This window comes from Heliangelus exortis, chromosome 3 (genome assembly GCF_036169615.1).
Source record: "Heliangelus exortis chromosome 3, bHelExo1.hap1, whole genome shotgun sequence".
NCBI lineage: Eukaryota > Metazoa > Chordata > Aves > Apodiformes > Trochilidae > Heliangelus > Heliangelus exortis.
This window is the reverse complement of record NC_092424.1, coordinates 33,657,961-33,685,121: the sequence shown is the minus strand read 5'-3', so window position 1 is coordinate 33,685,121 and position 27,161 is coordinate 33,657,961. Positions and strand designations below refer to the sequence as shown.

The 27,161-nt window shown below is 43.2% G+C and overlaps 1 protein-coding gene across 3 annotated transcripts; it reads right to left on the bottom strand.

Moving 5' to 3' along the window:
- Nucleotides 1-1,822: 1,822 nt before the first annotated feature.
- On the bottom strand, nt 1,823-22,508 carry DHX57 (DExH-box helicase 57). Of its 3 annotated transcripts, none has more exons than XM_071740026.1 (24): nt 22,448-22,508; nt 20,707-20,942; nt 19,987-20,139; nt 19,565-19,726; nt 18,002-18,813; nt 16,843-17,030; nt 16,585-16,706; nt 15,320-15,515; nt 14,490-14,614; nt 13,268-13,401; nt 12,518-12,572; nt 10,777-10,979; nt 9,682-9,798; nt 9,277-9,373; nt 8,230-8,403; nt 7,800-8,000; nt 6,729-7,005; nt 5,872-5,967; nt 5,691-5,774; nt 5,420-5,557; nt 4,192-4,266; nt 3,639-3,773; nt 2,529-2,729; nt 1,823-2,428 (listed from the first exon to the last, which is right to left on the bottom strand). In XM_071740026.1, the coding sequence occupies exons 2-24, from the start codon at nt 20,931-20,933 to the stop codon at nt 2,285-2,287; spliced, it is 4,116 nt and encodes a 1,371-aa protein (XP_071596127.1). In that variant the 5' UTR covers nt 20,934-20,942; nt 22,448-22,508; the 3' UTR covers nt 1,823-2,284. The 3 variants fall into 3 exon arrangements, with proteins under 3 accessions (XP_071596127.1, XP_071596129.1, XP_071596128.1); XM_071740028.1 differs by having other exon boundaries at nt 16,843-17,027; nt 22,448-22,499; XM_071740027.1 differs by lacking the exon at nt 22,448-22,508 and adding an exon at nt 21,860-21,983.
- Between the last annotated feature and the right edge of the window lie 4,653 nt (nt 22,509-27,161).

The following is a 27,161-nucleotide window of genomic DNA, read 5'->3' as shown; positions in this document are numbered from 1 at the left end:
GGCTCCTCATACCTCACAGGGGAGCCCTTTGGTGGTTAATAGTAGCACTGGCTGCATTTTGTGCTCATCATCTGCTGTTAATGTGGGTCTCAGCCTCTTTGCTGTCTCCCAGGCAGCTGATGCTGTCCAGTGTGCTACTGGGAGAGCACAGCAGGTAGGCTCCAGCTCCACCTCTGCTCTTCCCCTGGAGGGGCTACACTGCCTTGACTCTTACAGGTAAATGGAAGGGGAAAGATGCAGTTGCATGGACTGGCACTGGCGGCAAGGGCTGAGCACAGCTGCTGAAGGAAGCAACCAATAAAGCCACTGTGCCAAGCAATTTCTGGGAAGTTAGCCTGTTCTGGCACTAGTGTTTAGAAATCCTCCTCAAGCAACTGATGGCACTGCAGCCCAGGTGGTGAGGCATGAGGGGTGTGCTCACACTGCAGTATCCACAGTCACATTTGGGTTGTATCTGGTGGATTGTGCTTCAGTGCCTTCTTGCTTATTTGCTGTCAAGGCTTGGCACAAGAATGTTCCACAAGCCCTTTGTCCAGCAGGGTGGATGCTGCTCATGATCACCTGCTACAGCATTGACTCCTTCACTTCAGGACAGCTCAGGTGGAATTTAGCATATTTTTGAGGAGGGGGGAGGAGTCTGTACAGCCCCTGCTTGACCACCAGTTACCACCTAAAACAGCACTTCCTGATGGTTGAAGTCCTTTATTCAAGAGGGTACCACTTTGAATGTATGGAAGGCTGAGGTAAAAAATGGAATCTCTTACTATTTCCCTCTACAGCCTGCACAGAAACAGTCTTTGTTCACCTTCCTGGAGGGCTGCCAGGCACACAGAAGCTATGGCCTAACAGTTGTGCTTCACACAAAGGTAATGGCTGACAACACACCCTGTGTGCCTGAGCCATGCTTTAATACCCCCCCCCCTCCCCCCAGGACTCCTTGGCCTTAACAAATCTTCACTAAACCTTGGAGGAAAAAAAAAAAAAAAAAAACCAAACACAAGCCCAGGTGCCCAGGTACCCAGTTGGAGGGGTACAGTACTACTGTTGACCAGAACTGAGCTAAGGAATCATTCAGCCTTCTGCAGTTCAATGTACCTGCAGAGACCATTCTATGTCACTGGTGTGTCAGTCTTAGGACTCCTGTCTTCTTCAAGGGTGTGTTGCTGTGTAACTGCTGCTACAAACATGGAAGTGCATCTTTTGAAATATCAAACGAGGCCCCAAAGGTGTGCCTCCTGCTCATCATTCAGCAGCCTGAAGGATATTTCTAGGCAGGCCTGGTGGAACAGTGTTTACTCTGGTTTTTACTTTCGCAGCTGATAGAAAAATTATTTCACTTAAGGCACTTGCTGTCACTTCCAATTGCTGGTACATCAAGCAGCTCAGCTGTAGCAATGCTCAGCATTGCAATTAAGCAATCTTGAAGAGAAGTAACATCATTATTACTGTGGCATTTGGCCACTCACTTTTGTACCAGTCAACTCCCCAGAGCAGGAGTTGGGTTGAACATTCCCAGCAGTGGGGCTTTTAGGTGTGCAAGGGGACAGGACTGACACCTACCAGAGGAGGTTAATGGTGAGCAGTGCATTTTTAATGCACCACAGCAGCTCACCTCAGCTCTTCTACTCATTCCCAGAAGAGGGAGGGGGGGGAAAAGCCCAGCTTCCAGGGTATAAACATCCACACTGTAACCAGAAAAACCTGGACAGATCCAACAAGTTAGTCCAGCTGATAAGACAAAGTCTCTTCTCCAGTGAATGCTCTCTACATACATTTCAGAACCCCTTGAGGTGAACTAGAAGGCACTCACCTTTTTAATGGCTTTTTGGGTTGAACCAATCCCTGGTCAGCCAGGACTGACGACCTCAATAAAGTCTTTTTACCAAAATGTAGCAGTGTGTTTAAACCCACTGGGGCTCAGCTTATGAGGTCACATGCCACCTCCAGACATTAACAGGTATTTCTGTGACCAGAAAACACTACTGCTAGCGTACAGCCTCATAGAAACACTTTGCTTTCTTACTTGGAGGCTTCTATTCCTCCTGGCACATGTGACATTTTCCCATTTCCCAGAGTGTACTGTGAAGCCACCTTTCAATGAGCAAGCTCTCTGAAAGCAAAGGAAACAAACAAACAAACCCAAAACCTTGTAATAGTTGCCGACTTGGTCTTCCAGAGATCAGCCCTTTGGTTTGGGAGAATAAATGCATCAAAACACTGATGTTACTTGGTCTGTTCTCAGGCAGTAGCAAACAGTCAGTCTTTATAGAAAGCAGTTGTAAAGTTACTGCGTGGTCACAAGCTTTACAATCATACCGATGATCCGAGATCCACGGGGGCACATGCATAAATCCATACTGGGATTCTTGATTTTATCCTGCAGTAGCTGGTCTAGCTCACAGCGTAGCTCTTTCACCAGCTCAGCCACCTAACACAGAGAGGTAAAACAGGAGGGTAAAGCCTGTGAAACACATCTCCTGCAATCCAAACAGAGCACTGCAGCACCCCCGGGATTATCCTGCCCTTACCTGGTGAGAGGCAGCCACAAACTGGATCCATCCATCATCCAGAGAAATGACAAATTTTCCCTTCTGCAGCTGGATGTGAACCTGCCCACCTCCAAGCAGGACCAGGGGGTACACTGATACCATGCTGCAGTCCCGAATGAACACACGGCTGGTCTTGATTTTCTCATGATACACCAGGTAGGGGCTCTCAAAGTGCCTTGTCTGGAACAGGTATGCAATGTCAGTGCTAAAACGCTACATCTCTTCCTACCTGCATGACTAACAGACTCCTTCTGACCTGTAAGAGCTGCCACTTTCTCAGCTATCCCCCCCTTGCTCCTTCCTGCTTTGCTGTGAGCATGTGAGAAATCAGCTAATTCATCAATACTGCCTCAAGACCCAAGTTCTGCATTTCACACTAAGGACATTTTCATGTGTCTTTTGTTATGCTCTTTGAAAGCAAGAGTGATGAACAGTTCAAAGCCCTTGTCACCCAAATATGTTCACCGAAGAGAAACCCCTCTCTTTTAAACCAAGTGATCTGTATCCTGCAAAAGCAATGAATCATCACATTTGGAAACAGACTTCATGAGACAAATATTACCATATATCATGGCAGAAAGAGGAAAGCTCTTATTTGTTTATTAAGTTGGAAAGGAAATTAACTTCAGAGTATAATGATCCATGAAGAAACAAACCACAGTATGTTCCTGAGTTATTTACCAATAAGAGACAAAGCCCGGGGAGGAGAGGGGGGGGAAGTCATCTACACATATGAAGGTGCTACACACATGCCTGAAATTTCAGTCAGTACCAAGGAGGAGCCAGGGGAGGACTGAAACTGCAACGTTTGTACATGCAGCTTTGCAGATGCAGCTTAAGAAAACATGAACTGGGTTACTGCATCTGCTAATTTCACTCCAGCCTCTGGAGTTTAAGACTGTCTCCCTGGCTACACAATTAACTCAGGAATGTGACATAATTTACAATCCCAACAGGGGACTGTTCAGTCATGAGGGTTTTTTTTCTGAACGTCTGTAGGGACCCTCCACTGTAATGTTAACTGCTCAAGCAAAGGTGACTTCTTTTATAAGAAAGAGCATGCTTTGCAGAAAAAAAAAGAATCCTGACCTGATAATTCACAGATGACGGGTGAATGTGAACATAACCATCGTTTTTGGTAACAAACTTCAGCTCTTCTGCTTTTGGTTGCATTTTGACTGCTCCTGTACTGGTTTTCTGGTATTTGCCCTCTGGCTTTTTCACCTGTATGGTAAGATAAAAAGATACAAAAGTCTGCTGTAACAGAAAACCTTTTTAACCTATGTTTTAATTTTATCAAAACCCAGAAATTCTCAAGTAGTAGCATGACAAGTCACTAGAGACAGATACCACACTCTGGGTAACCTTGACTGTTCATTTTGAACCTCAGCCTCCTAAAAAGCCATAATTTAAAGTAGCTTCTTAAGAACATCTGCTGCTGGCTTCTGTGTGATGCTAAAACCAGCCTCTGGGAACTGCAGCAGTCTCAAGCAATACAGACTGGAGTTTGGCTTCCTGGCTCTATTGCTACAAGGAACAAGCTTTGGCTACCTAAGCCATGCTAAAGGCTGCCACAATCAGTCCAGACTGAAAGCAGGCAGTGTGTGAAAGAAGAAAGGGAAAATAAAATGCATTCTTTTACCTGGACAACATTGGGATACAGCGCAGCACACAACATAGCTGAGATCAGCTTGATGTTCTCTGCATTAGAATTTGCCTGTGAAATTAATGCATACATTAGGTTTTCTACAGGTAAGTCTGTAAAGGTTTAGCTGTTCTTCTGGAACCACTGAATTATTAGAACTGGTTTACTCTGATAGCTGGGCTTTATAGGAGAGGACCAGTTACTGCTCCTAAGGTCTCAGGCTAGACGTGCGTTCCCCCCACTATCCATGGAGTAAATTGACCATCTTGATGTGGTCACAGAATCATCCAGATTGGAAAGGACCTCTGAGATCACCAAGTCCAACCCTTAATCCATTACCACCATGGTTACCAGGCCATGGCACTGAGTGCCACATCCGTCTCTTTTTAAAAACCTCCAGGGACAGAGAATCCACCACCTCCCTGGGCAGCCCATTCCAATGGGCTGATCACCCTCTCTGTAAAGAATTTTTTCATAATATCCAATTTAAACCTCCCCTGGCAGAGCTTAAGTCCATGCCCTCTTGTCTTACTGGTAGCTACTTGGGAGAAGAGACCCCCACCTGGCTACAACCTCCTTTCAGGGAGTTGTAGAGAGTGATGAGGTCTCCCCTGAGCCTCCTCTTCTCCAGGTTCAGTCAGTGCTGAACCTAATTGTTCCATATGGTCTGGCTACAAAGAGAAGGCCATCTCTCTCTCCAAGAGAAAGCGAGCAGAAGTTGTCTCAATGCACAGTGAGACTCTACAACTAGCAAACCCCTAATCACTTCATCACAAAGCCTTGGGCGACCTCTGGTTCTGGAGGTGCTGTTTTCTGAGGATTGTCCACAGTGGTGAAATATATCACTGCCTGCTCTGTAATGTAATATAATTCGGTTCCATAAATACAGTTGGCACTAATCCAAACATTCAGGACAGGTCGTGAGTCAGACATGTCTTTTCACCACTTACTGACTTCTAATGTATCAAGTCAGCAGTGTGTGACTTGAAGCAGCAGGTTTCAGCTCATTTCCACATGTGGGCCTGTTCTTCCTGAGCATCTAAGGATTCATGCCATGGAGGCAAGTGCCAGCACATCCGATGTACAGGAAGAATAGAGCAGGCAGAAGGTGACAATTGCCGCTATGATTCTTCAAAGCCAGGCTGTGGCAAGCAGCCCACCTGGCACACAGGTCAAATGAAAAACTGCAGCATCATTTTGGAGCACTGAAATGCTGTTGAATTACCTCTTCTCCAGTAGCATCCAACACGCCATCGCCTCTCTGAGCCCACTTCTTCTCAATGTCTCTGGCTCTTAATCCTTCCTTCACAAACCCAATGTCAGAGAGCAGCTCTGTGAACTGCCGTTTCAGACTGGCAATTTCCTACAAACAGACAAAGGGCCATGATGGGTGCCAAACAAATCAAGGACAGTCTTCACCAGCTGCTTATTTTCATCACTAGGATACTGCTGGTGTCTCAATCAGTGCCTGTGAAAGGCCACAAAAACTGACTTACCTGAAGAACTCTTCCTGACAAAAAGTTCTCCTTGCAGTAGTTATAGCTTGCCTGAGAGCCCTCTTTGATACTTAAACGCCATCCCTAATTGAGAGGATGGGAGAAAACCCTTAATAAAATATTTCAGCTTGAATCACAAGCACATCACAAAACTCAGAGAGGCTTCTGAATTTTATCTCACCTTATAGGCCTGGAGAAGAGCCAGGTAGTCACTGTTTCCTACTGCAAACTGTAACTTCTTTTTGTTTGCTTCTTCCCTTTTATCCCACGGTGACACCTAGATAGGCAGTAACAGATTGTGTGTGTTCATTCTCTCACAATTTAGAAATGCCACTACAAGAGCTGCTTGGCACAAAATCTTTGCTATTTTCAAAGGAGCTCACAGGTCAGAATGCAAATTTTCTCTGTGGAGAACAGAAAACTCAAAATTCAGAAAGCCAAAGTGAAAGTGAACACCCAAACTGAGATCCAAAATGAACCCTGCAGTCATAGCTCAGACATGTCAGCTTCATCATTATCACTGTTTTGTACTTATTTCCAATTGCTTCTTATATTACCCAGTCTTTTCCCATTTTTTTAACACCAAATTTAATCAAAATGGACCGGCTGTACTTCATAATTCTAAAATTTATATCCTGTTTCTAATGTTCATTCAGAATATAAATAACGTGTCCCTGCTGCGTGCCTTTCATCTTCTGCTTATAACTTGGCTTCTTAAATGAGCTCTCATTAATGTATCACTGGAACAGGTTGCCCAGGGAAGCTGTGGATGCCCCCTCCTGGGAGGCCAGACTGAATGGGGACTTGAGCAACCTGATCTAGTCAGAGGTGTCCCTTTCCATGCAAGGGGGTTGGAACTAGATGATCTTTAAGGTCCCTTCCAACCCAAACCATTCCATGATTCTTTATCAACTATGTAGGCTGAAAAGGAGAATCAAAACACTCAAGTGTAGTATGCTGTAAGCTACCAACAGTGCTTTGCTGCTGGAAGAACACACACCTCTTTCAAAGCTGGGTTATATGGTTAAGAATACTTACAAAAGGTGACTTAAAGGCCAGACTGGCTGCTATAGTTAGAGCAGGATCCAGGCAGCGGAAGATGGTGCCAAACAGCATTAGCTTGCCAATTCTGACATCAACAGGTAGGGAAGCCAAGTGATATCCCAGAGGGGTGAGCTCTTCATCTGGAGTTAATGCTCCTAAGTCTTGCAGTCGCAGCTTTGATGCCCGCAAAGACTCAGTCCTAGGGGGCTCAATTAGTCGTGACAGGACAAAGTGGAGACTCTGAGCAGAAAACATCTCTAGAATCTTAATTCTTAGGAGGAATAAAAAAAGGGGAGGAGAAGGGAGAAAGGAGAGAGGGAGAAGAAAAAAAGCACAAACAGTTTAGTTCCTTACACAGGACAAAAAAAAACAAGCTTTTCTAAAAACAAAATAAAAAACACTTCTAAGAACATACTCCTTAGAAAAGGACCTGTAACAAACATTTTGTCAGGAAACAATGTGAAACAATATCTGGGGGGCAGTGCAACTCATCCACGCTCACAGAGTCCATAAGAACAGACTCCTACTTAGCATTAAGTTTTTACTGTAAAAAAATGATTTGTTTTGTTTTGTTTCCCTTTTGTACAAAGGGATGCACAGCATACAGCTGGGGTAGGAGGGCCTCTCCATTTAGTATTTGCATGATGACTGTGCTTGATCCAGGATGTGGCTTTACTGCATTATGCAGCACAGAAACAAAGCAGGAGAGTTTACAGCCTAAAGGAACAACCATTTACCATGGGTCTGGAGCCCAGGAATACAGCTGTCTTCCCTGGTTATCTAAGAGATCGTTTTTCCTAGGAACAGGTGAGAGCTAAGGAATGTGAAGAAGGACAGATGGAATAGGTGGAGGGTGCAGTTGTGAGGTGGGGCTCTGGATGCAGGTGATAGTAAAACAAAGCAACCAGTCAGCAGAACCTTAGATCTCCAGAACAAGCTTCTTGGTTTCAGGATGTGAGAAAATACCGAGGAAACTACTTGGCAATGCCATTCCAGGTGCTCCCTGCAGTGCAGGAAGGACACTTCACACTGGCTTTTTCAGGCAAGACAGGAACAACAGCTCACCTTAGACAAAGCTGCTCCAAGGGCACCCTTTGTATTTCTGGTAACTGTTGTTTTATAAGCTGATTGTTATAGTGATGGCTACTGAAAAGATGAAAGCAGACACCTGAGGCTACACGGCCTGCCCGCCCTTTCCTTTGCAGAGCGTTGGCCTTGGACACAAATGTATCTTCCAGACTTTCCATTCCTTTGCTTGGGTCATACCTACAGAGAGCACAAAACAGGCTTATAGTCAGGAGTGCAGAGTGTACAGGCTGGACGCTGCCAACTTCTGTATTCCCACCCCTGCACTTGGGTCTGAGTCTAGCCTGGATTTCTCCACTTTGCAGAAGCATTCTGCAGATTAAGTTCCTTCAAGTTTTTACCAGCTCTTTGGAAAGCTAAAGTATGCAGTTTCCCAGATCAGAAAGCCCCAAGGAATGAATCACAGTACCTCTTCTCTTTCATTTTTCCAGAATCAATCACATAGACCACATCATCGATGGTGACAGATGTTTCTGCAATATTTGTGGAAATGATGATTTTGATAACTCCTGCAGGAGGCCTGAGGAATACAGACTGCTGTTCTTCACTAGAGAGTGATGAATGAAGCGGATAAACAACACACCTGGAAGGACAGTATGACAGCATACTCAGTGCATCTCCAGCTTTTTCCCTCTTGGGAACAATGTGCCTGCACACACTTCTGCCCCAACAGTAACAGACACTGCCCACAACCATTCAAAGCAATAGAAAACCAGAATACCTTTCTGCCATATCACCTCTACAACACCAAATCACAGAATGATTTAGGTTGGAAAAGACTCCTAAGATCATTGACTCCAACTGTTAACCCAGCACTGCCAAGTCCACGACTAAATCCTGCCCCTAAGTACCACATGAACACATCTTTTAAATAGCTCCAGGGGTGGTGACCCAACCACTTCCCTGGGCAGCCTGTTCCAGTGCTTGATAACCCTTTTGGTGAAGAACAACTTTTCTAATATCCAATTAAAGCTCTCCTGGTGCAACTTGAGGTTGTTTCCTCTCATTGCATCACTTGTTACTAGGGAGAAGAAACCAAGACCCACTTCATTACAACCTCCTTTCAGGTAGCTGTAGGGAGTGATAAGGTCTCCCCCAGCCTCCTTTTCTCCAGACTAAGCAAACCCAGTTCCCTCAGCCACTCCTCATAAGTCTTGTTCTCCAGACTTTCCACCAGGTTCCTTCACCAGTGTGTCCTTCTCTGGACACACTGATCACTAGGGTCTGCAAGAACTTCACCAGCTAACCTTCCTGAGAAGGAAGAAAAAAACCAAAAAGACCAAGCCATTAAGAGAAGAAAAGGAATTACCCTGAGTGGAGTCAAGACCTTCACATCACAAGCTGTCTCATGAATTTAATAACTTTTACTTATCCCTTAATAAAGGCAAGCATTGTGCAGGAAGCTATTCTTTAATTACAGGTAGAGACTGATAGTTTTAAAGCTTTTTGGCCTTACCTCTTGCTGTGCCTGTTATTAAAAAGAGCATTGCACTGAAGCTGCTCATAAAGCATCTTGATTTCTGCTAGACCAGGCAAAAATATCAACACAGCACCTAAAAAGATACAGATTTTTAAAAAAAGTTAAAGAAAACTCATGCAGAAGAGAGGACAGAACACGATTTCATCAGTGTGTCAAAGGGTCAAGTTAAAATTCCAGCTCTGATTTGCAATTATTGAACAAAAACTACACAGGATGGAACATTCCCTCACCAAAAAGACTTCCCAGAGAAGACAATTCCCTCACCTTCCCATGTATATCAGGGACTTTGTCACTCAAGTAGAACTTTCTTGTTTCCCCCCCCCCCAAATTGTCAGTAACTATAGAAACTCTGCTTTTATCTCTCAAGGACACTAAAATTACCTGGGGGGTATGAATGTCTGCCAGCAACTATCCACTCTAGCAAGGCTTCAATTAATTCCAGATTCACTTTGTCCAAGTCCATGACAGACATTGTTTTCAACACTGCTTTGTCAACTCCTTGGGAAAAAGAAATCAAAACCACACAGTAAGTCCATCTCTTGTAAACAAACAAACAAGATACCTGCTGGATGCACTGAACCAGCTATATCAAGCTATGTCTTGGTTTAAACAGCATGTGGCTTAGACCAGACAATTGCAAGTGACACAATGCATCATATTTCCCTTTCCATGCTTTCCTCTGTTTCAGCTCTTCCCTTCATTTTCCATGCCTTACTGGAGGCTTCACATCTGCTCTGGGCATAGCCTAGACCAGGATTCATCCACTAGTAGAAAAATAGGCACAGGTAGTAGTGGTAAGACAAGCTGAAAGCCTTCATATGGCCACTTATCTCCATGACTACCTCCTCCTCTTCTCCTTTTCAGTGTTTCTTACATCTATGCAAAAAGATACCCAAGTTCCCTTACTCCTGAGATAGTAAATGTTTAGCAGGAATCTGCAACCTTTAAGCAATGGCTCTCACTCAGTACCACTGTGTAGCTCACCACAAGGGTGTGCAGGCAGCAGCTCTTCAGGACTAAGCACAAGAAGATTTTTATGATGACAGAGTGGGAAGTTCATTAAGCCATCACAGAGTGACTGAATTTCTCAAGGAAGGTTTTTCATGCTGAATTGACCTCCTTGAAGTGGGCATATACATGCTGTGCTTTAAGTAAAGCTGCTCCAGCAATAACATACAGAGAAGAAAGTAGAATTACCAAGGCATCTGAAAAGGGATGGAAAAGGATAGTAGCCCATTTTCAGATGCTAATCTGTTTTCAGTCAAGATGTTTGTTCTAGTTTGAGAGAACAGTTGGTTTTGAATGTTACTGTAAGCTGGCAGGAGGTTTCTGATCTCACCTAGAAGTAGTGACCTGCTTGACTTCAAAAGTACAAAACTCTAAATTATATACATGCATTCAACATACTATGTTATATGACAACACACCACGTTTGCTGGCAAATGTTACATATCAATGTACTGAGGAGAGGCTGACCTTTATATCGTGCAAGGAGCTGCTTCAGAGTTAATTTTTGGTCTGGGTCTGAGTCTCTGACAACCATGTCAGAGTGTTCCAGAAGGCCAGCACGTCTTAGGTCCTCCTCTACTTCTTCAAATGCAGTTCTTTTTTGTCTTTCATTCTGTTTGTTTTCTTGCTTTGTCTTGCGCCTGTAGGGACTACTGTCCTCTAGAACATACCTGAACAGCAGAAAAACATTTAGTGTCATGGAAAGAAGCCTAACAGTCTCTTTCCAGTAATTAGTTACACAGATAGGTCATCAAAAGCATTTCTATATAAATCTGACAAGAACTTTGTATTGCGTGTCAATTAATGAAATATGCAGTTCTTACAAATTTCGTATGGAAAAAGGAGACAACAGCAGGTAGAAGCATGAATAAAGTTTTTTTTAGCAACATATAGAAAATAGCAGTCACCAATGAAGAGTTTTAAAAAATCACCACTGTGTCTGCAATGGAAAGGAAGTGTTTGGGATGGGCACTTCAGAAATAGGATACCAGCTATGGAACCCAACTAGTATACAGAAGAAAAAGACTAGAAAAGCAGTATTAGCAGGCAGAAGGAGCAATCAATAGCAACACCACAGAACAGCTGAAAGTATGGGAAAATGACTTAACGGAGCACAAATATGTAGTTTGTGCTCTAGGCACCTGTACTAGCTTGGGAAGGATGAAATGTGGTAGCTATAAAGACAAGCTAAAGTGAATGAGGCAGGTCTTTAATCCAAATGTGATTCTTTTGCATTGCTGTAAGAGGATGGAAATCCAACCAAAAAGGACTAGAAACGGAGTATCTGCTGGAAGTGAGTCTTGGCTGGCATCTTTAATGGGCTGCACACTAGCCATGCCTTACAGTTCAGTATCAAAGGGGGTGCATTTACAAAGGGCTGTATCTGAAGCATCAGACTCTCGGTGTATTCTCAAGAACAAATGATTATAAATTTCTAAAATTAGAGCAGCTTCAGAGGTCTCCTGCTTTGTGCAGGAGTGGTGACTCCTTGGTAGACTGGGGGACTTTGTGTTGAACTATCTTGGCCTTTTTCAGCCTTCTAGTCTTTTGCTGAATATAATTCAAGTAGGCTCAAGGATTATGACCTGTCCTTGGAAATCTCACGATCACTAAAAATTACATTGCATAGGGTTGGGAAAGCATAGATAGTATCTAGATCAAGTTGTCATTCCATTCTGGGAAGACTTTTAAACGTCTTTTAAAAGCTGTGATGCAGAAGACTAGGACTGCCAACTTGATAGGAAAGCAGACAGCTCAGAGCAACAAGCTGTGACTCTCCAGTAACTACAAATGGTAACAGAAACCTGATACCAGGACTTACAAAAAGGAACTGTTTGGTGTCGTGCATTTTTCACCTTCAGTGCTGAAATCTACCTTCAGATTTCTTCAGTTTGCCAATGTCTAACCACCACTTTAACGTGTAAAGCACAAGCACTGACAAACTCTTCACAGCAAAGGTCACCTTTCCTTGAATAGTTATGTGGTGTCTAATGCAGAAAGGTTTGTTTTGGCATGAGATCCAAGATCCCACTGCAGTATAAAACATATGGTTTGAAGGCAGAGCTTTAGCAGAACTCCAAGTCTGCAGGCGATGGGGAAGATTTGAGAGGATTAAATTTTTAAACTTACACAGAACTACTGCTGTCTCAAGGTCAGTAGTGCAACCTCAAAGGCCAAATACATTTGAGAATGTTTGGCACTTTCATACCTTGTCATTGCAATCACATCTTCCAGAAAAAACTGATCCACAGGAAATGTTCGACCTGAAAGAATACATAAGAATAAATCTACATGCCACTTGACATGGAGGAAAGAGGAAAAAGACAGGAGATAGTAAACATTTCCCACAAGCCATTATGTCAGACACTGACTTCACAGCTGTCATCCATACTGCACTCTTCAACAAAATTTCTGGCTAGGACAAACACTGGATGTTTGGATGTTTTCCAAGTGTGGTCTGGTAACATGGACTTACAGTTCGAGAGGGGCTGATACACTTATGGGAACATATCCACTAGGCTATGTGTTTCTGGCATGCTCCATGTAATGACTTAGCAATTTAAAAGTCACATTTGGCTAAACATTTGGATCCAGATGCATCCTCTCACTGCTTCTTTTTTACCAGGATACAGAAGAGTCTGCAGCTGTGGTGAAACTAGCTGATGAAACTATGCCATACACACCATGTCATTTTTGTCTTTTGAGGAAGAAAATTCTGCTTTTATACAGACAGCACAAAAAAGGCTCAATTTCTCTCTCCTAAATATCACTGGCCTTTCCTTCCAAGCCCTTGGAGTCATAGTTCTTATATAAATCCTCATCTTGCCACTTAACAAATTAGCCCCTTGCACTTGAATTGAGGAACACTTTGGAAGCAAGAAAAACTGGAAACAACCCCCTAAAACAATGAATCTTTCCAACGATATCAACAGAGGTAATAAAAATGAATGGTTTTCACCTGGTATGCTAATAATTGGACAGGAATGAAAGTATTGAGAAAAAAGCTCTGCATTCAAGGTGGCACTCATTAGTATAATGCGCAGATCTGGCCTCTGAACCATTATATCCTTCAAAACCAGCAGCAAGAAGTCACTGAAGAAAACAAACAAAAAGACATTTTAATATCTCCAGTGTTAACTTTCAAAGTCTCTTTTTTTTCCTCCCCATTCTGTGCACCTTCCTGGTGTTTCCAAAAGCACAGCAATACCACCACAGAATGGCTGGAGTCTTAATAATGCAATAGATTAATGGAAGGCGATCTGCTTACTTTTTGGTTTTCCCTTACTAGTGTCAGGATTATTTTCCAAACTCATTGAAGCAACAAAAAGTTCTAGCTGCCCTACAAGTTCATGACATTAACATCAATTAAAAAATTATCTCAAAGTAACTGATGAGTTTTGCTCCTCTTCCTCACTGGAATAGTTATTCAAACTTACCCACTCTTCCCAGCTCATTGTATATCCCCCTACATTTATATCTTTTGTGGTATGCCTAGAAGACTGGCTTGGAGTGATTTTAGTTGAGAAGGAAAAAGAATCTTGAAGAGATAAAAGCCCTTTTATGAGGCTAAAATGTAATCTGAACTGTAGAATAATGGGTCACAGACAAATCCTATTGGAAACCCACTGCATTGCAGTGTTCCCCAAGGAAAACATCAAAGAAAAGGATCCTCGCCACTCAGTTTACAGAGATACTGACAGACATCATCTATTGTCAGCCATCAGCAGGTAAATGGGGTAAAACTGCAGGAAGCTGGAGCAGGATGGCATGAGATTGTCCAGAACTGGAAGAAAACTTGTCCCTTCGAGGTGCTCTGCTAAAGCCTGCACCAGGGGAAACAGTTCCCAAGAGGGCACATGAAGAATTAGGGTATTTGGTAAAAGCTGAAGCAAGGGAAGAATAAGATCCAAACAACTGTGGTTAAAGAGTTACTTAACCCTCCAGCCACATCCACAACCTCTTTTCAACACCACTGCACTTTGAAGGCAGATTGAAGGGATAAAAACATGATTTCTTTGTCAAGCTGCTGCAACAAAACTTCCTACAGCCCAAAGGCAAGAACCTAAAACCAGACTCCTTCCACCATCCCACAATACTGACTTCAGTTACTTGCACCTTAGTCACCTCTATCTTCCTAACTACGTTTCTTCATTTTGCTTACGGGATAACAGATTATTTACCTTTCTTCTGTTCTTTCATGAACTTCATCAACAATAACATGAGTGATCCCCTGCAAAGTCAGATCTCCTTCCAGTCTTCTCAACAGCACACCAGTAGTGCAGTACAAGAGTCTGGTAGCTGAGGACTTAAATGGTAATACAAAGCATTTAGGCAGGCTCTGTGCTATGTTACATACTGCAAAGAGATTATGTGTAAAGCAGTCAGTTTCAGCTGAATGCCAAGTTTGACAAAAAGGGAACAAGAACAAGCAATCCCTGCTGAATGATTTTTCTTTCTTGGCTAAAATTTAAGAGCACCTGTTTCTTACCCACAGCCATTGCCAACTATAAGGGGTAAACAAAAAAAATCTGAACTGTTTTTCCCATGGAAGTTGCTTTCTGCTAAACAACTCAGATCTCTCTCCCTACAAAGATTTTGTCAATCTCCTTAACATAGCTCTTGGAAAAAGCAATCAGCTGCAACATGAACAAAATTTCACTTCCACAACAGCAATTTGAATTCAACCCCCCCTGCCAGCTGACTGAAGCTGTATCCTTCAATCTCCACTTAGGAGACTAATGGAAATGCAGCTTTCCAGAGGACAAGTACTATACAGTATACTCTCAGACCCCTTCACTTGTCTCAACAAAAAGCAAAACAATGATACAAGACATAGTACTGCACTCCTATTCTGTAAAGTGGGCTGTGCAACTTGAGATAAAATACAAGTTATACAAACATTTCACTATATGGCAGATATAAGGTCAAGATTCTGTATGCTGGAGCAGCACTAAGTACAAAGCATATTTTAATAGAACCAAACAAAAGCTAACAGGCCAAGTATATACACCTTTACGCTTTCTAGACGTATCTGGTATCCAACAGTGAGTCCAATCCTTTCTGCTCTTTCTTTGGCTACACGTTCAGCCACAGAAATGGCAGAGATCCTGCGGGGCTGAGTGCAGATGATGTTTGCAACTCTGCCTGGAGATCCTTCCAATGAAGCATCCAAAATAAACTGAGGAATCTGAGTGGTTTTCCCACATCTGCAGAAAAAAATCAGGGACTAATTAAAAACAAAATAAAACAAATACAAAGTAAACACCTTCCATGTCTGTAAAATAAGATGACTGCGTTCCACTTGAAATTTGCTTTGTTCCATTAGCATCATCCCACACATGAAGTTCACCCAAGACCACTGTCACTGGTGTCCTGGTTTGGGCCAGGATAAAGGTGATTTTCTGTCTTGTACTTTTGCTTTTAGCTAAATCTCTTGTAAGTAGTTGCACTTGCTGAAATTAACAGCAAGTTTCTCAGATGGTGTGTGTTTCTAGGACTGATAACACTCGATGTTTATAGTTACTGCTAGAGACTGGTGTGCAGAGCCAAGGACACTGCTCAGCTCTGAGGAAAACCTAAAGAGGTCCCACCTGCATCCCTCCTTTGGGGAGGAACGGACAAGATAGATGCCAGAATTGACCAAACAGAGTATTCCATCTCATATACGTCATCCTCAGTATAAATTTGAGGGATCACGAGGGCCAAGCCATTGATTTCCTGCTTCCAGCTTCCAGCTGCCTGCCCTTCCTGCCTTTCCTGCCTCCCTTCCTTCACCCGGCATCCTGGAAGGATCCCGTCCGTTCGTCTGCCTGTGGTCCTGATCCATGCCAGCCCATATCTGTGTGTTCTTGCCTCCAGTTCCCAACTGCTGCTGACTCCAGGAGTCCAGCCTGGACTTTCCCAGGGCTGCCCTGCAGCCTCGGTGGTGACGTGAGAGCTACTGGGGGAAAGGGGGGAGGAATGTGGTATCCATTTTCTTGTATATTTGTATATATTTATTAATTTTTCCTATTTATCATTACTGTTTCATTAAAGTTGTGTAGTTTAGTTTCCAACCCATAAGTCTCTCTCCCTTATTCTTTCTCCTTTCTTTATCAGGGAGGAGAGAGAGATTAATAGAGAGCGTCTGTTACTCGGTTTAATTGCCGGGCCAGTGTTAAACCGTGACAACTGGTCACAGATGGACCCTAACATTTTCAGGACATGGATACATATTTCACATTCTTTTGTGTATTCTTTAATACATGAAGTCTGTGTGTGTAATCACACTCTCACCCTGTCATGCCGCTCACAACAAGAACTTGGTGGTTCTCCAGCAAATCAAGAATGGTTTCTCTCTCTTGCCACGCAGGGAGCTTCTGTCTTTCATGCAACATGGACTGGAAGCGCCTGGAAGACTGATGCACAAAACCAGACAGAATGTCAGTAAGAATACCACTGGAGTGGAACAGAACTGTTTGAAAGAGAAGCCTGTGGCTTAAATTTTCCCCTGAAGGAAGCATGAAAATAGCTATTCTGTTCTGTACATCATACCTTTTTCAGATGAAATTGAGTGCAGAGTTTAACATTTTCATTATGCAGAGACTTTGCCTGCACATCATACTTTTTGGAAAGCTTTTTCTTGAGGTTCACATAACTCTCATTCTCCACAACAACTTGTTCAGGTTCATCTTCTTCCTCCTCTTCTGCCTCTACCTCTTTTGCTTGAGGTTCTGACACTGCTGAGGTTTGAGACAGAATATGTACAGTTTAAGTATTCTTGTTACTAAGGAACAGAACCTCATCAGCACCGCAGAAAAGAGACACATGTTCAAGAAGCATTCTCACCAAAGAACCCTGTTAGACTGGAGCTCAGGGTCTGCAGAACTGGTTTTGACATATATTTTGGCATGCAACACTACCAGCAACTCTCCCCTCACCCTGTAAAAAAATCCACAACTTCTCCAGCTCCAACCCCTTCGTCACTACACCTGTACCAGATGTGCTCTGCAACACCATGGTCTGAGTGGCCACAAAGTGAACCAGACTCATAACTGCTTTGCCCTCCTGAAAGCTGTTCATGGGTCTCAGCTCCCCCCTCTAGTTCACCACATGAGCACTTTTATGGCACACAACACTGCAATGGCAGCACTGGCTTAAACTAATTAAAACTACACTGTAACATTAGGTGTTAAGCCACTGCCAAGTACTTTTAAACCAAGGCTGAAACTGGACCAGGTACTTTAGTGCCTACTGCCTATCAACTGAAGTGGAATTTGCTCAGAGAATGAGCCAGTCCTTGAGAGTTTTAATGCTAAATTTATCTAAATGCAGTATTTTACAACATAAGGAACATTACTTGGAATCTGATTTCAATTTCTGGAACAAAGCTGTCTGTCTGTGGAGCTGTTAAAGAACTGCATAATTTGTTTCACTGTAACAAAAGAGAAATAGCCTTACACTATTTAGGTGCTCTAAAACATGATGCAATTGTCTTGAAAATTCTTTTCAAGAAAGTTTGCCTTATGTAAAACAGGTTTGGAATTGAGAACCTGAAGGTCATCTGCACCATGGATCTGGCTCACCACATCTTGGTGATATGGAATAGGTTTGGAACAGATACCAAAGTGGGCCTTTCTACCTTTTTTTCTTTTTTTAAAAAATCTTATTGACTGTTCTTAGTCCAGAAATTGTAGAGGGAAACTTGGTGTACCTTCGCATATTTGACTTGAACCAGATGTACTCTCTTTCTGCAGCTTTATGGAAGGTGTTGGCAGCAGAGGCACAGGAGGAACACTGTATTTGTGATGAGTATTTTTAAGTAGCTCACTTATTTCAGATTCATCTTCTAAGCAAGTCACTAAGGTGTACACCACTGGTTCATTAGACTCTGCAGCTATAAAGGCCTTTCCAAAGAGGAATTCGGCAATGTGTAAACGACAAGCAAGAGGTAGATTCTCATCGGTGGAATAAAATGCCACAAGAGGTGCCTGGAGTGGATACTTGTTTCCCTCAGGAAATCTTATTTCAAGTTCATATACAGGACCATCACTGTTAGATCTGAGATGAGCATCATCTACAGAGTTCCTGGCTGATCTTACTGGGTGATCTGGAGGGAATTCATGTTTGAATCTGCATTTTGAACCAAACCTGCAGCCTCCTTGGAGGTAAAATTTGCATATTTCCTTTGAAGTCTGCTTAGTTGCTTCCTTAGTACAACCACCTTTCTGTTTAGATTTGCTGAGTCTGTTTGTTAGGTACTCCAGTTCCAAACTGAAAGTCCAAACTCGGTTTTGAATTCTTTCTACAAATTTTTCTCCATAGATTGACCGGAGGGCAAAAGCCTCTTCTTGTCTCTGTTCTAAATATTCTTCTTGACTGGCTTCAGCAGCTGTTGCAGAAGCTTGCATCTTCTCTCCATATCTTTCAGTAAAGCACTGTAACAGCAAATACTCCAATGATGCCCCAATATTACCATTGCAGGATCTCAGTACTGCCCTACAACGCTCACTGTCAAAACCATACCTGCAACAAAACAGAGACAACATGGCAAGAAGTGAGTGACTGAGACTGGTATGAAGCAAAATAACCACAGATCTGCTTGATTAGACTTAGAGTAAGGAAGCATGCATAGCATGAGATACTATTACTACTATGGGAGAAAAAAAAAAACCAAACCACACCAAAATATTTATACTACTTTAAACTACAATGGAAGGCAATAATTTGGTGTCCATGAATGCTACTCTGTTGTTTATAAGGTGACAAATTAGTTTAGGTGTCAAGTATCTCACACCTCAGCATGTAGCACATAGTAGTTGCAGGATTAGATTTCCCTGTTGAACTATACAAATTAAACTTCAGAAAAAAACAAGTCCTTTCACATATGAAAGGCTCTTAAACAAAGGAAAAACAGTTGAGAAATGCTCGTATCTGAGAAAAATGGATGCAGTCATAAAAGGTTTTGAAATTCTACCTGTTTGGAAGAAACATACATATAACAGCAATACTCCCCGAGCTTTCCAAGACCTGTTTCATTATCTTGGGGAAAGAACTGAAAACTTCACTGAAAAAAGGCTGAAGTGCTTTATTTTCATAAAACCATTATTTTAAACTCATCTAGTTGAGGATCAAATTTTTAGGAGACACAAAATCATCAGCTCTTCACACAGAACTTCCCTGCAGTCTAGAGAAAGCCCAAGCACTGAGGTCTTTACAGTATTGAGACTAGTGATTTAACTCTTCAGGATACAAATTGTTTTCTGAAAAGCATTACCTGGAGAGTTTGTGCACAGCAAACGAAGACACTTCACTTTCCACAACCCTGTGCTCAGCAGACAGCCTTGGCGTTGTATCAGAAATCTCCTGATCTGTTGACCAGCACTGTTCATCATCAAGGTAATCAGGTTCATCATCCTCTCCATCAGAACTGGCTACTCTGATAAAAAGATTCATCAGATTAAAATGAAACAAAATTATAGTGTTGAGCAGACACAAAACTCTGTCTCTGCTGTTTTAAATTCTCCATGTAAACGGAGCATTCTGCTACCCCTTCCCCAGAGTTAACATAGAAGAAAAAAGAGCCAAAATCAAAGGATTTGAGATCAAAATAAAAGTTAAGAGAAATTTCATTTCAGTGTGCCTATTAAAGTGTTTTCACCGGTAAGAGCCAGAAGTAATGCCTCCATTTAAACCTACTCTGATTCAGGAGCCAGCTCCTGTCCTTGAAGCTCTTTAAGAAGTTCTTTCACTCTTCTCTGATTCTCTGATGTCATGTGTATGGTTTGTAGTGGCATTCTTGCTTCAGGTCTCTGTTTTGTTTGACCTCCTCTTTTAGCAGGGGCATTTGATCTAAAAATTGAAATCAAACATAACAATGACTTATTTGCCTGGCTCAAATGATCTTCACTGAATCAAGATATGTTAGGATGCAACCCTGTCATTCAAAATAAGAAAAACAAAGTAAGACAAGTCTACCACTTAAGGATCATCCAGTTGGGTTCATTCTTACATGACCAGGATATGTGGGTCTATATATGCACACACATGCATGCATATGTGTATTTTACTCCACGTCAAATCCAAAATGATTTAATAAACACTTTGCTACATAAAGCTGTTTTCAGCCTACAGTAGAAGCATTTATTTCTTAGCTAGAGTGATCAGAATTTAGGATACTAAATTGCTTATTTTCCATGGCCCAACTTCTGCCTTGCAATACACAAAAAGTTAAAATCCTGTGTTTATATTAGTGTTTTCTGATCAAAGGCATTCTGATACTACTTTATGATCACAGAAAAAAATCAGAAGTTATAATCTTTCTTTTAATCTGCATTCCTCTGCATATTCAAAGACATACAAAAACAAGCCCTAAAGTACCCAAACACCTCTATGCCAAACACCCCAAAATTAACAGACCTGGATTCCAGCCTTGGTTCTTCGAAGAGACAAAAATCATCTCCATCATCCCAGATTTTGGTTGCACACTTCCTACTTCCACCAAGTTGAGCCTTGGTTGAGTGGCCACTACTGCTTCCTCCTCTTCCTCCCCCTCTTCCGCTGCCTCCTCTCCCTCTTCCTCCTCCGCCTCTTGCTCTTCCTCCTCCTCTGTTGGGCTTCCCTCTTTTTCTTGCTGCTGAACTCATGTTTCCTTGCTGAGGAAGGGAAAAAAAATAGCCCTTACTAATGAACATAATTTATCACATTGCAAATGTCTGGGAACACATTACCTTCTTTGGTTTTCCATGTGACAAGAGAAGATACTCAAACCACAGTTAATTACCTATACGCTGGTGTATTTGCATGCACTTGAAGCAGAGCACATTCTTCTAGAACACTGTTAAATAAGTTCTGTGGTTTTAAAAAATAAAAGTAATGTTCATCAAAGTCTCTTCAACCAACAACTACAGGAACTCTGGCAAACGAGCTTACCAGCACTGTTGCCTAGCCTGGGAGCTCCAGTTTTGCCACTCTGATGGAACTTTCTTAGACATGGAAACCCAATGGAGAAACTTTCAAGCGAATGCTCACAGCACAAAGCAGCTTGAGCTGTGCCACTTTTCAATTTGAGAGCTTGCAGGGCTGAGAGGTTAAAGGGGAGCCAAAGCCCAAGATACAATTTGTTGAACCCACTCCTGACCCCATCCCCTTCTGCAAGGAGATGCCCAGATGGCTGAGCACTCTGCGGAGCTGGGGAAGAGGAGGGATTAGGGACCTGTCTTGGAAAACAGAAGCCCACCTCTCCTTCTCACACCAGCTCCTCACCAACAAGCAGGTGACCGACAAAATTAAAACTCAAGGGCAGCCCTGGCTGCAGTGACCACAGAATGGTGGAATTCAAGATCCTTCGGGCAACAAGAAGGGTGTGCAGCAAGTTCGCTACCCTGGGCTTCAGGAGAGCTGACTTTGCTCTCTTCAGGCATCTGTTTGGGATAAAACATGTACCATGGGATAAAGCTCTGGAGGAGAGAGGCCCAACATTAGCACATGGCCCAGCACCTTGCTCCTGCAAATGGAAAGCTATGGCAGGGACAGGTGAGCAGTGGTGGACAGTCTGGCAGGAGTTCATTACCTCCGTATCTCCACAGTGGCACCTGAGGAGCCAGGACAAGAACCAATGTTGTCACTCATGAATAACAAGCTGGGAGAGTTGCAACGATTTGGGATTTGGAAAGAAGCAGACTTCCCTTTCCGTGCCAGTTCTCCCCACTGGAGCTCCACCAGGATTTAGCAGACAAGCTGCCCCCGCTCCCCGTCGCCTGACCGAAGGCGGGGAGGCCAACAGGGTGAGCAGGGAGGAGGGACACAGACACCCGCAGCCGATCCTGAGGACGCTGTCACCCAGGGTCTCGCCCCGCTGCTCCTCAGCTCCGGGCACACAGCAGCTCCGCCTCCGAGGGGTGTCCGGTCACCAGCACCCCGCTTCCAGGGATCCTCCAACCCCCCGCTCCTGGATGGACCCTGCCCTTCCCTCACCGCAGGATCCCCGTCCTCCTCCCCGGAACCCCACTTCTCCTCAGCCTCCTTTACGGACTCCCCCGCGCACCCCTTCCCTCTCCACCCCCGCTGCCCACGGACCCATCACCCCCTTCCCGAGAACCCCACCGCCCCACATCCCCAGGGCCGCCCCTGCTTCTTCCCCCCTCTTTTCCACTCCCACCTCTGCGTTCGGCTCCGCACCGGCCCGGCTCAGCCTCCCTTCACCCGGAAGAGCCTTCTTTCCTTTTCCGGGTCGCCGTCCTCCTCAGCAGTCCCGGGCACCTGCGGCTCTCAGCCGTGGCCGCTTCTCGCTCCCGGGGGCCGCGGTCCTCTCACCCGGCGCTCCGCGGGCAGGAGGGAGGGGGATCCCCTCGCAAGAGCCGTGCACTCAAGCAGCACACTGATAATTATGTGCGGTTTCAAGCTGCTGTGCTTTTGAATATATACATTTGTGTGTGTGTGTGTATATATATTTCAGTTTAATGTGTGTGTGTGTATATATATTTCAGCAGTTGAAACAGTGACGCTGCGTGTTTCTTCCTCAACTGATGCTCGGTTTTTTGAAGTGTCTTTTGTGTTCCGAAAAGTCTTCGTAGGTGCTAATTCCTTTTTCAAAAAAACCCCCAACTTTCTGTGGCTCTGTGAAGTGACCTGATAAGGGGGCATCAGACAAGCTAATAAAGATTGTGGTCTAAACTGATAAAGTAGCACAAGGCATAGGAGCAACATAGGGTTAACAATTTTTTTACAAGACATCACTTAATTTGCAGCTGTGTTTGCAGAACACTTAAGGTAATAAAGTAGAAACTAGCAGGACCTTGAAGAGAAACTTCGTGGCATGCAAGGGTAGGCAGTGAAGGTAAGTGCTGTCCTGAACTAGCTCTGTGAATGACGGCTCATGACAACTCAGCGTTTTGAACCAGAGGTGGAAAAGTTCACTGTGAGGAAGACCTGGAGCCTTCCTCCAAAAGACCCCTGCCCGCCACCACCAGATGGCAGAGCACATACTCAAGAGGGAGGTGACCTATGATAATAACTTCTTGGAACTACTTGTAATATCTCGGTCCCTTTCTTAGAATTGTAATGAATATGTGACTGTGGTTGATGAATATTTATGATTAACTGTAATAAAACTGATGACTCAGAGCTTGGGTGGGCACATATGGTGGAAGGATGCCCCGTGTCCCCAGCACAGCAATAAACATACTTGCTTTATAACCTCTTGTGGGTTGTAAAGTTTGTTTTCCACACGCCAGACCCCAAATCTTCACAGCTGAGGCAGGGGAGGCTCTTCTGGTGATCCCATTTTCCTGCACATCAAGGGTGAATGATGATCACTGCTCTGGACCATGCCCTAGTGGGTCTTTAATATCTCCATGGATGGAGACCCCACAACCCCTCCTGGCAACCTGTGACAGGTTGGAGTATAAAACAACAAAAAAAAATTACCAGAAAAAATGGGCTATTACCCAAGGAACACAGCTTTGGCTGTGTTAAGACCACAGAAGCTGCTGAGGGGGTATTTCCTCAAGGTTCTCTTGCAGACAGCCACAGCCACTGCCTTGATGGTCCATTAGGGTCTGTTCTGCCCCATGCCAGCTTCCCACTGTTGGGCTCTGTGGTGGTGGAAGAACGGGAGACAGGACTGCTGCTGGCTCAGACCTTGGGAATGGCACCCAAAGGCATCTGCTCCAAATGGGGTTTACATGCTCCAAGGGCACATCTCTGGGAGAAGCCTGTCCAAAGGAGATGGGCCGTCAGCTCTGGAAGAAATGGTGCCCCTCAAAAGAAAAAAATGCATTGCGCAATCTCATAGGTTTTTGCCCCTCAGATGCTCTCTGTCTTGAAGGGAAAATACCTGCCTTCCACCACTTTCATTTCCTAGGGGGAGAGTCCAGAAGGATACCTGAGGGTGCTATTGAAAGCAATGGTCATGGAATCCACACCAGCACCAATAGAACTATGTATGTTGGGAGACGGAAAATGACAAGGTAATTTTAAGTATTTCTTAATTTTAAACTTTATCTGGATTTGAAATGGAGCATGTCTCACTATATCCACCCTTAAAAAAGCAGCCACAGAGGAAAGTCATAACCTGAGGAGGATCAGACCAACGCAGCAGGTTTTTCTTCCAGCTGTGAATCTTGTCACAGCCCAGTCAGAAGGTTTGAGACACTTAGGGTCTTAAGATGTCCTCCAGCTCTATGCAGGCTATTTTACTAAATTTCAGAACTGCTAAATTCCACCTACTCACATGAGATGGGTGTCAGTTCACCAGATCACTGTGGTTTTCATGAGAGAACACAAATAGGCAGCACCACAGCAATTTGCTGTGACTGCTAGGTGGCTTTTTTTTTTTTTTTTTTTAGGGGAAACAAATCTCCAGTAACTGATTTTAGAAGTTATTTCTCCCTCATTTGGAAGGGATGCTAATGCATATACATTTCTTCATTAAAACAGTTTCCAGGTATAATGATCATAGTTTATAAATATCAGGAGAAACATGGGGTTTATGAGGACACAGCAGTTATTTTTTTTTTTTTACCTTCCTGCAGGTGGCTCTAAATCTTTGCACTTTGTCATAGAAGCATATAGCAGGATGGGGAGAGGATAAGAAGATGAATATGTACATCAAGAAGAGAACACAGTAACTGGATGCAGATACTTACACATCTTCAGAATGCCCCTGGTGAAAGTCAGGATAAAATTCATAGGACTTAATCCCTTGTAACTTCAAATAATGACTAGGACTGTGAAGTTTTCCCTATAGAGGCTACATACTGGGAGGGACATTAGTATAAATACAGTTTTGCAAAGAAAGGAATATCTTTGTTGGCTGTCTAACCTGTGTGCTTTGTAGGTCAAAACTTTTATGGGCTAAAATGTGTGAGAAAGTTAAGGCAGGTATTTACACACTAGTAAGGTTCTGATTCCTGGTAATTTGCTTATATGGGTAGTGCACATTTCACTGTGCTGCCACAAACTGATTCCATTCTCAACAGGATGGATTTATGTCATTACAGGATGGAAGCTGAAGGAAACTTCATGGATGAAAATGCAGTACAGGGGCATATTTCATGGCTTGGCAGCAGTGGGACTGGAGCAGAAGCTGAAAATTTAACTATTTGGCATGGATCTGATTTTTAAAATCTATTTTGGATCTAATTGCATTCTGGACTAGCAGTTTTCAACAGGCATTGATTTCTTCATGTATATATTTTTTAAAAAAAAACAGCCTAAGGATTCATGTCAAAAGTAAATTAAATTATTTTTCTTTTCAGACTGATCCACTGAAGTTTCCCAAATGAAAACTTTAAAAAAATTAAATTGGATTGGGCGAATTTATAAGTGGAGCAGTTGATGACTAGAATTATTTTCTTATTTTAACTTGTCCTAGGAATGTCTTCCTCCCTGGCGTCCAAAGAAAAAAAAAAAAAAAAAAAATCCCATTATCAACAAATGAAGCCTAATTTATGCTCAACTTTTGTAACTGTATCCAGAAAACAAACTTCACCATCCACAGAGGCTTTTACAGAGTGCTCATATGAACATGTTGCCCGGTGGAGTCAAAGCAGAGAGCAAATGCAGCTGTAGCATGGCATTTTCTCTGCAGAGGTCAGGCCCATAAGCCCCAAGCTCTGGTACCAGAGTGCTCAGTGACAGACCTCTGCCATGCACCAAAACTGCTTTCCTCTAGGAAGGGCTGTAGACAATGAGAGCACACAGGGGAAGAGTGGCCACAGCCAATGTCCCTTTAGAAAGCTAATGCACTGAAAAATCAATTTCTATTTTTGGTTTGAGTTCGGTCACCAAAGATCTCCATGCTAAATACTTTGCTTTACAAGCAGAAAAACTGCTTCCTAGTTTTCAAAAAATGACACAACTGCAACATATCAGTGATGGCAGGAAAATGTGTGTGTTGAGTCTTTGCTTGCCAGATATTTAATGGACTTTTAGTAAATACTTGTCCTCGCCTCTGTTTGCAGACACAATGTACAAATGCTGTTCCTTCAGATGTGCCTTCAAATACTCAGCTGATTTTGTTGGGATTTGGAAAAATCTTTGGCTGTGTTATTTCTCAGCAAAATGAAAAAACAGCACATTATCAGCAGACTGAAACATACTGGGACATCTGAAACAAAGGATTACATGGATCATTTATCAATATAACAGCTTTTCTTCTTAGAGCTGTCCACAGGAAAAAAATACTCTATTTGAAGTGTTTCTTTCATGGATTTGTGAAGCCAAATATTTCTCTTTTTATTTATTAAAAAAACCCAAAACCTTTTCTAGCTTGAACTGTTTGTTGAATTCACAGGTATTGTTGACCCATCAAAAATACACTTTCCAGCAAACTCCTTCAGAGTTAAAATTTTCTTCTGTACAATTTTGTTGTGTTTAGCTCCTGAAATAGCCAGATCAAAAAAAACAACACCCAAAACCAGTGTCCTCTGTCCCTAGTCCTTAACTTCAGAGGCAGCAGCATCTTCCGCAGAGCTTCTGCTAATCTGAGTCTGTCTTTTCAGCTCCTTTGCTAGGATTCCACATCACCCCATTTGTCTGTGCTACGCAGCAGCTACACCAATTCAGGCTGTGCCATCTTACATTTCAGGTTTTCTGCCTGTAAGGTATATATTTGAAGTAGGTCTTTGTCTTTTGGGGTAGAAATTGGCCTGCCTTTTATTACTGTTCTTTGTCCTGTGTATCTCTCTGCTCTTAGGCTTTGGGGTAACCCACCAGACTGCTCAAAGCTTTTCCTGACATCCCTGGACCTGCACTGTCCTCATGCTTCCTTGATGCCCTTTGGAGCAAAAAGTCTTGGAGGACCTTAGTGAAAAAGTGGAGCTGGTGTGGAAGACTGCTTCCTCCCACCTTCCTACATTCCTCCAAGACCT